We start from the raw sequence: 12,646 nt of genomic DNA on the forward strand, positions 1-12,646 counted from the left end.
AAAAACACAAAATCTGCTTACTGGCAAAACAGAGCAGACCGAGGAAGAACAAAAGAAGGCTGAAGTGATGAGTTTTGAAGTACTGAATTATTGGCATCCCAATTTAACGATCAGTCTTGTCGATGATCAAACAGCATGGCAGAGAGGTAAAATGTTTTTATAAAAATTTACATGAAATTCTTCATAAGCAAGGGTAGTCGAATTGTTGTCTTGCTTCCCCCTAATGAGTTCATTATTAAATCAGTAGCGATCTGTTTTGCAGGTTCGTTACCATCTCCCCTTGATGAAGCTGTAAAGTTTGACCCGATTGATAACACTTACAAGCCCATATTCTTTTTCAATGACTATTGGAACTTGGCAGCCGACTACATGTTAATAAATAGCTCAGTTCAAGAACTAAAGCTCTCAGTCCGGTATGCCCCAATATCATTATTTAAATGGCAGCTATACGCATCGCAGCAGGTTGGTTTTGCGTAGGAAAAATATGTGAAACATTACGAGACAAAATCTTCAGAACAAGTTCCCGCGCTTCTATTCAGCCGATCAAATAAAAAATTTTTGTTTGGTTTGCATAAAGCGCTAAAAAGTATGGTGAGCAATTAGCGTTCAAAATTGTAGTTGGTTTTGTACGTCAGTCCTTCGACCTACATTCCATCTCTGTTTTTGCTGAAAATTTCTTCTTTAATTCAATTTCCGGCACTTTTTACAAATTGCTTACCTGCAGATGCGTGGGAAATGGTCGCAGATGTTCGGTGGTGAACTATTTGAGGATGGGGATGATGATCAGGACTCAATCAAGCAAGCACTTCTCGAAACAAGTCCATTATTACTTGGTTAGCCATTTCGTTTTCGAATCTGCCGTTATTTTATTAATAAACCGTTTTTATTGGAAATCATTCGAAGAAAATTCCGCTATTTGCAGGACTGACAATTACTGTTTCAATACTACACACCGTTTTCGAGTTTTTGGCTTTCAAAAATGACATTCAATTTTGGAGATCACGAAAGAGCTTGGAGGTATGTGGGAATTTTCTATTGCGGAATTCCTAAGTTCTTTTGAAGTGTTGCTTATTCTTCTGTTTATCTCGAATTTGTTTTGCAGGGCTTATCTGTTCGTTCAGTTTTATTCAGCGTGTTCCAATCTGTCATCGTTTTCCTATACATCTGCGATAACGATACTTCTTGGATTATCAAAATGTCTGTTGGAGTTGGTTTAGTGATTGAGTTATGGAAAATACCGAAATGTGTCAATATAAGTGTAAGATTTCCACCTTCATAATTCACAAACAACATATTTGAAACCACCATCTTTTGTCGCAAAATTTAAACCGACGGGTATAATATATAATATGCATATGTGTTTTCAGCTAATGTCTCTTGTCTTTGTAATTCATACTCGACACTACACTCCTCCTAATTGACTGAAGTTCACTACTTATTTTTGAAACTATCATTTAAGGTTGATCGGACTCAAAAACTATTTGGTTTCTTGCCAACGATCGTATTTACCGATAAGGGATCATATGTTGAATCGGACACGAAACAATATGATCAGGTTAGTGCGTGTGGTTACGGTTTATTACAGTAGTTGTACTCGCTTTCTCGAGGGTACATAACTTTATTCCTAGTAGGCGGAAAATTAAAATTTTTATTCATGTCTACAGAAATCGTCAGAAGTTTTGTGTGGTAGATTTGTTGGATAATTTGATGTTACGCGTGATATAATTTTAGTTAGCCTTCAAATATCTGTCATGGGTGCTATTTCCACTACTTGGTGGCTATGCAGTGTACTCTCTTATGTATGTCGAACAACGTGGTTGGTATAGTTGGATACTGAGCATGCTTTACAGCTTTTTACTTACATTTGGATTTATTATGATGACACCACAGGTTAGATTTTACTGCAATTAAAAATTCATTCTTTTTGCTAAATGATATTTGATATGTATTTCCACATAATTGTTTAATTTAATCGTGAAGGAAAAGTGAGAGATCTGTTGAATATTTCAGCTTTTTATAAATTATAAGCTAAAATCTGTGGCTCATTTACCTTGGCGTATGCTAACATACAAATTCATCAATACGTTCATCGATGATCTCTTTGCATTTGTCATCAGAATGCCAACAATGTATCGCTTAGGATGTTTTCGAGATGATATTGTGTTTTTGGTTGGTTGTCAACTTTTTAATGAAAAATCGTTCCAATCATTTACAAGCATGTAGTGTTGAGTTATTTCTTAGACAAATCTTCAAGAACAAATTAATTTGAATTTTGTTGGACTAATAGATCAAGTGTATACGAATGCGCCAGAACTTCCTGGTAAACAATTTCTTGGTAGCGACTTTTCTTGGCCTTCCATTTCCAAGATGACTTTTCAACTGCTTAACCCTTTGTGTTATCTTATTATTAGGCTTTTGTAAATCTAATCTGACATTTATATTCATTTCGCTTAATTTGTTTTAGATATATATTTACCAAAGGTGGATATATCGCGTTGATCCAACACGTGTTAATGAATATGGTGTTTCGTTGGAAGATCCAACTGGTGAAAAAGAATCACAAAAACAGTTGACGGATGCTAAACTGTCTAATGATAATGACCTACAGAGCTCAACTGAAACAGTTCAGAATAATATAGAAACGAAGAAAGAGCGATAAGCTTTAGTTATCAAGATCTCTCATTTCTGGTTTCTAAGTTGTTTGAACTGAAAGTAGTAGATTACCAATCTAATTTATAAATTTTGAAATCCTATGTCATTCTCATTCAATGGGTCGGGGCTATTATGGAAAAAATTGCATCTTCGTTTTTCCGGCGATAAAATTCAGCGAGCTCCAGTTTTTTCATTTTTTATGTGAATATATGATTCACACGCAGTGTGATGATATGTTTGTAATGCTGTTTTTTTTTCTTATTTTCAATGATTATGTAATAATAAAAATTTCGCAATGCTCTGATATTAAAAATCAAACGGACACATAAAAGGAGGCGTGGAGGCAACAAGTGCAGTTTGTGATAAATGGCAATGAAGTATATTATGAAGTTCTCATCCTTTGGGGAAGGTCGTACTAAAAAAAAGTTCAAATTATTGAAGATGTAGACTTACTGAGTTACGACCAGTTGGTTTTGTGCGGTGGGATTAGGCTTAGATTTTCATATTTGAAGTGATTTTTCTAATTTTATACTGTGGTTGCAATGATAATATTCTAGTGAGTAGAGAAAAGAAAAAAAGGGAAATTGGTTGCTTAGGATGGATTTAAAATAGTGATGTTATTCCGGTTAATCTTTTGGTGTGTTCTTGTTACTGCGGAGATGTTAAGCATTTGAAAGGTCCAGAAAATTCGGATTGAAAGTACATATGGCAGCAAAGGAAAGGTAGCAGTAGGAAGATGTGTGTATATGTGTGTGTATGTGTGTATGTGTATGTGTATGTGCGTGCATGTGTATGTGTGTGTCTGTACGCCATAGGATTGTAATTAATATCGTGCTTCACTGGAGTTGTTATTTCAATTTCAAGGCGCTTATCAGCAGTCTTTACTTTGTTGCTTCTTCATGAAGAACTAATGGTTTTTGTTTCAATTCTGATGGAGACAGTTGCTTTTCCAGAATTGATCTCACTGTCGTTCATCTTTCAAGCTGATTAACACTAGTAGTTTGTCAGTAATCTTCCCTATTTATGTTTTCCTTTATTTCATTACTTGGCCAAATATTTTGATGGTAATTTCTAGAAATAATTAGTCACGAATGTCATAAAATCTAGCAATAATTTGCATATGAAATGTATAATAATGAATCTGTATGGTTTATTTTTGGAAAAAAAATTACTTCATTTATCTTAGAATCCAAAGGCATTCCTGATTAACGTTAATTAAATTAACTTGATCGATTGCAGTTCATGTCTTAATATGAGTGCGCAATGACTAATACCTTTATACATATTGCATTATCATAATACTTTTTACCAGATAACTTTTCTTAAAGTATTTTTATCAGTGTTAAAATAAAATATTTCAAAAAAAACAGGTAGGTTCTTAATTTCAATAATAAAATATGTTATAAATTTGTTATTTCCTATTAAATGAAGTCAAATAGAAGGAATACAGTAACGAGTTTCTGAAATCAAAATAATTTTTTTTTCCCCCTTCATCATTGCAGTTTTAAAAAAACTACTACTTCTTGTAAATATTTCGTCATATACAATGTTATCCTGCATGCATTAAATGGATTTTCTTCTTTCTATTAGTTATTAATAAGTTGATTCTTTTGAGCTCACATTGTTTTTCACTTCAGCCATTATTTATTTATTACCGCAAATTCTCGTTCCCATGAGAAGGTATCTCATTGAAGTATATTATACCTTACATTGTTAACTTCCCAAGGCATTATACCTAAAATCTTTAAGATTTCATTCTTAAATTTCATACAACTCCTCCGAAGTAACTTACAAATATCCTTTTTTTAATTTATGATAAATGAATAAACGTACATATAGCATGTTTAACTTCTTGATCCATTGTTAGAAGTTTCCCCTCTTTTACAAAAAATGAAACAATGAATATTAACAGTATAACATAACGATGAATATCAAAGTAATCGTTGGGGCATTGCTAATCGGTGTATTACTCCCGCACATGGATGCAGCACGTAGTAAGAGTGGCCGAAAGAAGACAAGCGATCGAGATGATACTTCAGAACTTACTGCTTCGTCTTCTTCAAGTAAAGCTTTTTTATATATTTTCATTTTGCAAGAAGTACTGTAATTCAGGAATGAAAATATAACTACCCATAATTAATTCCAGGTTTTGCAGGAAATGATGACGGAGACAGACATAAAGAAGACAGAGGACATGGTATGAATGTTTAGTTAATTGGTGCTAATTGGTGTTAATGTTTAGTTAATTGGTGTTTAGTTAATTGGTAATTGGTGACTCAAATTTTTGATTGATTTCATTCCGTGCCTTCTTATTGGGGCATTTTCACATATGCATCGATATCTCAAAAATTCTTCTGCTAATTATTTTAAAGTATAAGATGCAAACTGATATAAGTAATCACTGTTAATGTTAATAGAAGATGACAGTTATCAGTGATAATGGTGAACTTTACAGAACACGAACTTCATGTTCATAAGGCAGGAGACAAGCAAGACAGAAGATACAGTAGCAGTAGCAGCAGTGAAGAGGATGATAAGGATGGAAAGAATGAGACGACAATTAATTTCGTTCCTAGAATACATCGAAAGAGAGAATCAAAATTTATAGAAGAACGACACATCAAATAACCACCTATGGTATCGCTCTGATAAATCCAATGATTGAGTTCTAAGATCATTGTTGATCCCAAATCAAATTCTCAAGTTATTTATCCAAAGTGTTAATATTCTTCTCGCATTTACAATGTATACTGCGAATTGTTCTATGAATAATTAGTAAACGGTTGATTCTGCAAGAAATGACAACATCACAATGTCTGTAATGAACGATAATGACACAATGTCTTTCTTGTTTTTTAACAAAATTCCGATTTATAATCTATACTTCAGAGACTATTCTATCGGTATGATAAGATTGCTACAAGAAATGCTATTTCCAAAAATAACATTTCTTGCTAAGTGACATTCCTTCAAAAGCTTTCTATCTTTGATATAAAATTCCAATATCCTGAAAGAAAATATGCCCTACGATAAATTATCACTCCATTTTAGAGTAAGAAATTCAGACTTACTAAATCATCTTGTCACATTACTTTAAATTTACTGTCACTGCTCCTTATTGACAATCCAGCACCATTATTTCCCTTAGCATTAGAATTGATTTAAGATATGTAAGATATGAAATTTCATGCATTTGAATATATTAATGAAAAGTTGTGTGAAAAAAAAGAAAAAAACACTTCATCGACATCAAAATGAAGACGTTTACTGGCCGTTCTTTACAGCTTCCATGGATAAAACTGTATACCTCCTGGGCTTATTACAACTGGACCAAGTTCGGAAGGTAAGTTTTATTGTCTTTTGAAGTTAACAAAGAAAAAATCATGTAGCCCATCAACGTGAATTATATTTCCGTAAACATACATTTCATGGTAGAAAGACAAAGAAGCAAATTACATTACCGGATGGTAGAAAGACAAAGAAGCAAATTACCTTGTTTATGACACAAATGTGTCACCATAGTTTCCTCCTTTTCTTTTTACTCGTTACTTCCTCCTCAAATTCAAAAAACAATTCAAAGATTGTTCACATTTTTAACTGAACGAAGTGAAGGAAAATTGATGTTTTCAGCCAAGTGGCAAATACACTACCGATAAAAATATCGATTGAAGAACAGTATCCATCATCTGTGAATTAATTTATTGCTTTACAAAACCCATCTCTTGTTCAAAGTAATATCTATTCAAATGTTGCATTACATATAAAATTTGGCTTTCGCTTCACTGATGCTTTATCCACTTGAATGTACTACTATTTAAACCATTTATCACCGAGTTAATGAAACTATCTTTGCAGAAAATTCAAAGTTCATTATTTCTTTACCAATATGTGTACAGTAAAGTTACATTATCTTGTCATACAGAAAGAACGATAGACAAAATAAGCACCAACAAACTGCATGAACATGAATTTCGAGTGTAACGCTGAATTTAAAATATTATAGTGCAGAAACAAATAAAAGAAGCAACTGAAATAAGTGCTTCAGAATAAATTTCGTTACATTTAAACAAAAAAAAAACCACTTCAAGTTCAAGAAAAAAGAATAATATTATAAGAAGACTATTAGATCGCATAAATGGAGCACCCTGAACCGGAAAAAAGTAATACAGATAATGTAATAAATGGATTTTGTACGGCAATTAAAGCAGAAAATCACGGAAACTAGAGAAAATGCAGAACGAAAAACAAGAGATCTCTCATTAACCGTGTTAACTCATGTTTAGAGTAATATCCATTCAATTGTAACCATTAGAGGAAACTTGAAATCCAAAACAAAATAGTACCGGAATATATTCATAATCATAAGAAAAATGATTTTCTATACAGCAAAAATATATTTTAAACGTTTACAACGTTTAAAATATATGAACACGCATACACATTTAAGACAACAAATGAAATACCTAATGGATTAGCTATAAACTGTTTTCTTCCCATTTTTTTCATCTTTTGCTGTCTGTGCAACATCAGCTATCAAGAATTCATTATCAATTATTAACACAGTTTCTTAATGAATTTCAAACAAAGTGAACAATTTTTAGTAAAGTCAAATAAGAATTCATGAAGTTTTGTTAGTGTGAAAAGACGAATTAGATCTAATGCCTACTAGACTAGTTTTGGCAGTTTAAGAAAATAGTTTCTGTCTATACCCATCTCCCCCTCTTTCCAGCTGTTCAGCAGTAGAACTTCTAAGAAATTCATTCTCTGAGTCAATCAACTGCTTTTCCCTTGACTGATAATGAGCATCTTTCACGGAAGCATTGGCAACTTTATTTGCTAGATCTTTTCCTGAGGACAAATGATTTTCAGTTTCACTTCCTCCCATATTTTCGTCATTTTGACCGATCTGTTCACAAATACCTGCAAGTCATTTATATGATGGATTCAAGGGGAATGGCATAAAAAGTAATTAGCAAACGTTCGCTATGTTAAGATTATCAAAATTTACATATTTGTAATTTCCGTGGTCGCTTTCTTTCACCATTCCTCTTTATCATCACAGAATCTGAAAATTCCATATCAAAATAACGTTAATTTATTGCATTTAACAACAAAATATAGAGAACCTGTATGTGAATGACCAAAAATGCTTATCGTACGATCTCTTCCGCTATAATGCGAATGTTCCTACATAAACCGTCTATCTTAAAGTTGAATAAATTATTAATTGATCAAATAAAGTCCGGAAACCTCACAAGCTTGATCTTTCTTTGCATCTTTGTTTTCGTCAGCATATTTCCTTCGCTTATTTTGTACATGCTCTTGCGCGGAATGACCGATATTTTCACACATCTATAAATAAGTTAATTTATAATTGGAAAATTAAAGACTTACTTCCATAATATGCAAAACAAATATTACCTCACTGAAATTGGATCCGGTTGTTTTTGATTGAGCAATCCCTTCTCCGTTATTATTGGTATGTTCATTTAACAGAGACAGACCTTTTACACTTGTAGTTTTCCGTGTTGTATTTGCCTTTTTCTGAAACTTTAATTCTACTTACACAGCGAAAGGACAAGGAAAACGAGTAAAAAAAGTGGGGAAAGAAATAAAGTTGGCGAAATGGAGATTACTCCAATTATGCGTCGACAGTTTGTAGAACCACATAAGCATTCCATGCCCACAAGACCTTCAATAATTTCCGTGTCATAATCAAAGGTTAACTCCTCACCTAAAAAATTATGCAAAGAAATTTTAATGACTAGTGATAGAAAATACAACGTTAAGTATACCATAATAAATTTAAGAAAAAATATAATAAAATCTTGATGATTCCATTAATTTAGCTATTGACTACCTTTTTTGATATCTCTAATTGTCGAAATTTTGAGTCTGTAAATTCCATCAACCTGCAACGAAACCACTAATAAGAACTCTGGTAATTATAAATTAAGAAATAAAAGAATCCAAATGGTAAACGGAGGTACACACCACCACAGCATCCACTTTAGTGTTCGGTTCACATGAATGATTGAACGACCGAGCAATATTGCCATAATTTCGTGCATCCACGTAAAAATCATTTGTCAATTGCATTCCAAAATATGATGCCTCCAAATTATTAAATAAACAACGAAACCGCAGTTTTTCGAAATATTCTTCCTTCGTCATCACATGTCCAACGTATTCGGTCAAATCAGTACCCTAAAAGACTACTTCATTAACACAGTTTTGTTTCTTCATTATTTCATATGCAATTAGCATTCAAAAAACGATGTAAAAATAAAAAAAAAAATTCGAATGTCACGAAGAAAAAAGGAAAAAAAACAGCGAAATCCGATATTCCTTTCTTCTCGATCTAATCATTTAAGAAACTAATTAAAATACAATAATAAATAGGCTTCTTTCTTCGGTCAAGACAAATATACGGGGACTCCATTTTTGAATTATTTATTGATAAAACTGACAAAGTTTTAAACAAACTTTTGAACTAAAAACACCATACTATTTGATGTCTTACTTTATTAATATCACATTTCGCGAAGGCACCGAAACCTTTCAGGATGGTTGGTTTTTCCTCCATAAATAAATCATCATCATTGGTATCATGATGCCGCAAAAAATTATTTGCACACATCTGTTGTGACGGTAAAAGGGAATTTTCACTAACAATCAATTTTGTAGTTCTTTTTAAAATCTGTCGCTTTGTACCGCCTACAAGTGCGTTCCGCCTTCCGAAGTAAGTTAAATCGCAGTCCTATAAAATCCTTTTTAAACTTTTTTACAAAACTTTAAAGCATTCACAATGCTGTTTAATGGATCACGGAATCAACAGTAATAAGGACTTAATAAAAAAGTTTGACTAGATAATAACCTCAGGACATTCCGTCATCAAAATCCGATTCAAGCAATTATGAGCAATGGTACAGCGCATTCCATTGATAGGTTCGCAATTACAGTGACCCAGTTCAGTTGTATCCGATGGCGCTCTCGCTAGCCGCATGTTTATATTTACCTGAAGTTCATGACACAACTACACCTCTCTAGTAAACCGGCATCCTATTCATAGTTTGGAAATTCCACAAAAATTGTGTCTTAACTTCAGCTATCCTTCTCAGTCTTTCATCCCTTTGACAATTTGTTTTCTAGAAGCAATTTTTTTAGCCTTTAAATAATTACTCACATCCAACTGATAAAATATAAAATGGTGAAACAAAGTAATATGCAGAAAGTGAAAAAACATATTTGATTTAAAAGACACCTTAATTCTCGTATATTTTGGTATTATTTCTGCCTCAACTTCTTGTGGAAGGGGACGCTTGATACCAAATGCTGCTTTCGAATTAGCGTATATAGCTTCAACAGCTAAAATTTCACTCACCCAGTCATACAACAAAACTATGCTGACAAAAATTTCATACTCTGAAGAAAAATCCTACTAAGCTACTAAGAAAAAAGTCACGCATTATACTTTTTGCATCTTCAAAGAGATCCCACCAATCGCAAAGAGTTATATGATGTTAGAAGAAGCATAACTCAATCAGAGTTTCATTCTGAATAATGTGCAGCATTGTTTCCACAACAATCTCTGTGGCACAATTATACAACGCATACATGAAACAATTTTGAAGAAAAAAAAGACCTTTGTAAATCTTTGCATGTGTCTTCATACGCTTCCAAAACGAACAATTCAATGTTTTTGGAAGTGGAACCAAGTCTCTACATGTCACGACATCATAATTTGGAACACCTAATCCTTCAATCCACTGAACAAGCACATAGCCCGGCTAAAATAAAAATAAATTACATAAGAAATCTAAAGGAAAGTACGGAGTTTTCGCACAATAATGTAACGGATAATATGGCTCTCAGTCTTGAGAAATTGTAACGAAAAATATCGATACCTTGCGAAGTTTTTCAACCAAATTATTCATAGAATACAATGATAATGGCAATAAATCAGCATGGAGAGACTTTGCAGGCCAAAAGCTGAAAAATAAATTTTCATCTATATAAATCTCTTTATCAAACTATTTAAAATACTGGAACAAAACTAGTCACATCAGATTAGAGATTAGAGGAAACAAATGCATCAGTTACAAATTCCTACTTTATTAAAATTCATGACTATTATTTTCCTTCATTTCCACAAATTCAAATTAAAAAAGTCTTTTTTCGAATTGCTAACGAAACATTACCAAATACTTCCCGTACAGATTCCAAGTAGTATAAGTTTCGCGAATGTGAAATGTATTAAGTCACTGTTCCATACAGAAAAAAAGAAGGAAAAAAATGGCGGCTATTACTTGGATTTGTAAGTCGCCAGAACGTAGTCACCAATTCTTGGGAAATCGAAACATCGGCAAAAATCGCATATAAATGCATTATCTCCAATTTCCGTATCTTTGATTTTATTTTTCTCAGCAACACAGCTTCGGCAAAAAGAACGTATGCAGGAGTTACATGCCACTTTGTGAGATTCATCTTCTACAAAAGAATGTAAGAATCCATAAATTTAAAACATTTTGTTATAATTGGTAGTTTACGTCTCATCAAATTAGAACATGCCCACCACTGTTTTCCTTCTCTTTACCGTAAAATTTACCAAAGGAATTTTCACATTTGATGCAGTATGCGATATTTCGCTTTGAAGCACGTTTCACAGTGCAGTGCCTTGGACAAAGAATATAGCGATCACGTTTTCGATCCATATGCAGCGAACCAACGATGACGCATGAACGGTGCCAAGCGAACACACATTTTACGCATCGTATAAATTTACCTGGAAATTAATAGTGAGTTACTATAGGCCTCTTTGAGAAGATTTGCAACCTATCAATTCTAACTAAATATACAATTTTCTGTTTGCTTGACTTCAGACTATCTTTTTGAAGACTGACAAAAACACCGATTGGTCATCATAATGGCAGTCTCTAAAATATTGAGTTCGTAGAAGATATCTTAAGAAAACTTAGACTTTAAAGGTTGACAAATTACGATGCTATAGGAAAATGATGCGAAAAATGATCACCTTGAAAAGCCCGTGTTCGTAAAAGCTCCTGATTACAAAAATTGCATTCATGTTGAGGACATATCCACTTTTTGCTATCTTTTAAATTAATACAAAGATCACCATGTCTGTCCAATATGTGCATTCTTGGCAGGAAGTCACCTTTAAATTTAATTCTCGTAAATATCAATACATGCAGATATAAGAGTGTTAACGGAACGATAGCAATTATTTTGTTCATTTGAACAAATGGAGGACACCCGTAGTAAGAAACTTAGACCATTTGAATAAGGACCTTCTGTAAAAATCAAAAGGCAATTTTCGTGGAATCGCAAAGTGCATGACGGAAAACTGCATTTCCTAATTTTATTATGGCCGAAAGCAGAAGCATCCTCGTCAACAGTGGCTGCATGCTCATCATTACAATTATTTTCAACGCTAGTTGAAGGGCAACGAACAAATTCCCTATCTTCAAATCCGTCCGCCTTTTCACAAATGAAGCATTCGCGTTTTCCGACACCTGGAAATGAACTAGATACATAATTTTGTGCAAAAAGGTATTAATGCTTCGAATTGAAACCGAAAACATTCATGAATTTAAATATCGGTAGCAATAACAACATTCACTTCAGTGTTTTTCAAAAAATGCGTTAGTAAATAGCACTTCATTCAGACATCATCATTATCAAAGTTCATATTCAGTTACTGACAACCAATATATTAGTTCTAAGACTATTAAACCAATTAGTAAGCTAATTGCAGGTGCATATGCGACCGCGTCCCACGTGCAGTCATACATGCTACGAACGCATGAGCATCTTGAAGATATATCAAACAAAAATTGACCTAGGAAAACACTGTGAAGAGGCAATAACCGGGTAGAAAAAAACGATATGCCGCATATATATATATATATATATATATATATATATATATATATATATATATATATATATATATATATATATATATATATATATA

At 33.0% G+C, this 12,646-nt stretch overlaps 4 protein-coding genes across 4 annotated transcripts; 3 read left to right on the forward strand and 1 right to left on the reverse strand.

The window, feature by feature from the left end:
* Positions 1-67: 67 nt before the first annotated feature.
* Positions 68-2,831, forward strand: LOAG_08433 (hypothetical protein; the record flags this gene model as incomplete). The annotated part of the gene is made up of 9 exons (XM_003143965.2): positions 68-146; positions 263-462; positions 725-833; positions 923-1,017; positions 1,103-1,258; positions 1,460-1,555; positions 1,732-1,890; positions 2,011-2,169; positions 2,465-2,831. 9 exons carry the CDS (start codon positions 68-70, stop codon positions 2,657-2,659), a joined length of 1,248 nt encoding a protein of 415 aa, XP_003144013.1. The 3' UTR covers positions 2,660-2,831.
* A 1,731-nt stretch (positions 2,832-4,562) lies between these two features.
* On the forward strand, positions 4,563-5,445 carry LOAG_08434 (hypothetical protein). The gene is made up of 3 exons (XM_020447704.1): positions 4,563-4,715; positions 4,808-4,849; positions 5,108-5,445. Exons 1-3 carry the CDS (start codon positions 4,577-4,579, stop codon positions 5,278-5,280), a joined length of 354 nt encoding a protein of 117 aa, XP_020302094.1. The 5' UTR covers positions 4,563-4,576; the 3' UTR covers positions 5,281-5,445.
* A 396-nt stretch (positions 5,446-5,841) lies between these two features.
* On the forward strand, positions 5,842-6,564 carry LOAG_08435 (hypothetical protein). Its single transcript, XM_003143967.2, has 2 exons — positions 5,842-5,995; positions 6,283-6,564. The coding sequence occupies exons 1-2, from the start codon at positions 5,858-5,860 to the stop codon at positions 6,319-6,321; spliced, it is 177 nt and encodes a 58-aa protein (XP_003144015.2). The 5' UTR covers positions 5,842-5,857; the 3' UTR covers positions 6,322-6,564.
* A 772-nt stretch (positions 6,565-7,336) lies between these two features.
* Positions 7,337-12,464, reverse strand: LOAG_08436 (hypothetical protein; the record flags this gene model as incomplete). Its single annotated transcript, XM_020447705.1, has 16 exons — positions 7,337-7,572; positions 7,908-8,004; positions 8,074-8,196; positions 8,289-8,386; positions 8,513-8,564; positions 8,647-8,859; positions 9,176-9,412; positions 9,530-9,670; positions 9,917-10,020; positions 10,298-10,442; positions 10,560-10,644; positions 10,962-11,142; positions 11,261-11,437; positions 11,687-11,827; positions 11,961-12,185; positions 12,407-12,464. 16 exons carry the CDS (start codon positions 12,462-12,464, stop codon positions 7,337-7,339), a joined length of 2,313 nt encoding a protein of 770 aa, XP_020302095.1.
* Positions 12,465-12,646: the final 182 nt, after the last annotated feature.

This window comes from Loa loa, assembly GCF_000183805.2.
Source record: "Loa loa unplaced genomic scaffold supercont3.41, whole genome shotgun sequence".
Lineage (NCBI taxonomy): Eukaryota > Metazoa > Nematoda > Chromadorea > Rhabditida > Onchocercidae > Loa > Loa loa.

Excerpts from the sequence above, each read along its gene's own strand:
- LOAG_08434 (XM_020447704.1), top strand. The coding sequence starts at position 4,577 with ATGAATATCAAAGTAATCGTTGGGGCATTGCTAATCGGTGTATTACTC. Across the intron at positions 4,716-4,807 it reads TACTGCTTCGTCTTCTTCAA|GAAATGATGACGGAGACAGA; the intron begins GTAAAGCTTTTT and ends CAGGTTTTGCAG. Across the intron at positions 4,850-5,107 it reads TAAAGAAGACAGAGGACATG|AACACGAACTTCATGTTCAT; the intron begins GTATGAATGTTT and ends TGAACTTTACAG.
- LOAG_08435 (XM_003143967.2), top strand. The coding sequence starts at position 5,858 with ATGAAAAGTTGTGTGAAAAAAAAGAAAAAAACACTTCATCGACATCAA. Across the intron at positions 5,996-6,282 it reads AACTGGACCAAGTTCGGAAG|CCAAGTGGCAAATACACTAC; the intron begins GTAAGTTTTATT and ends TGATGTTTTCAG.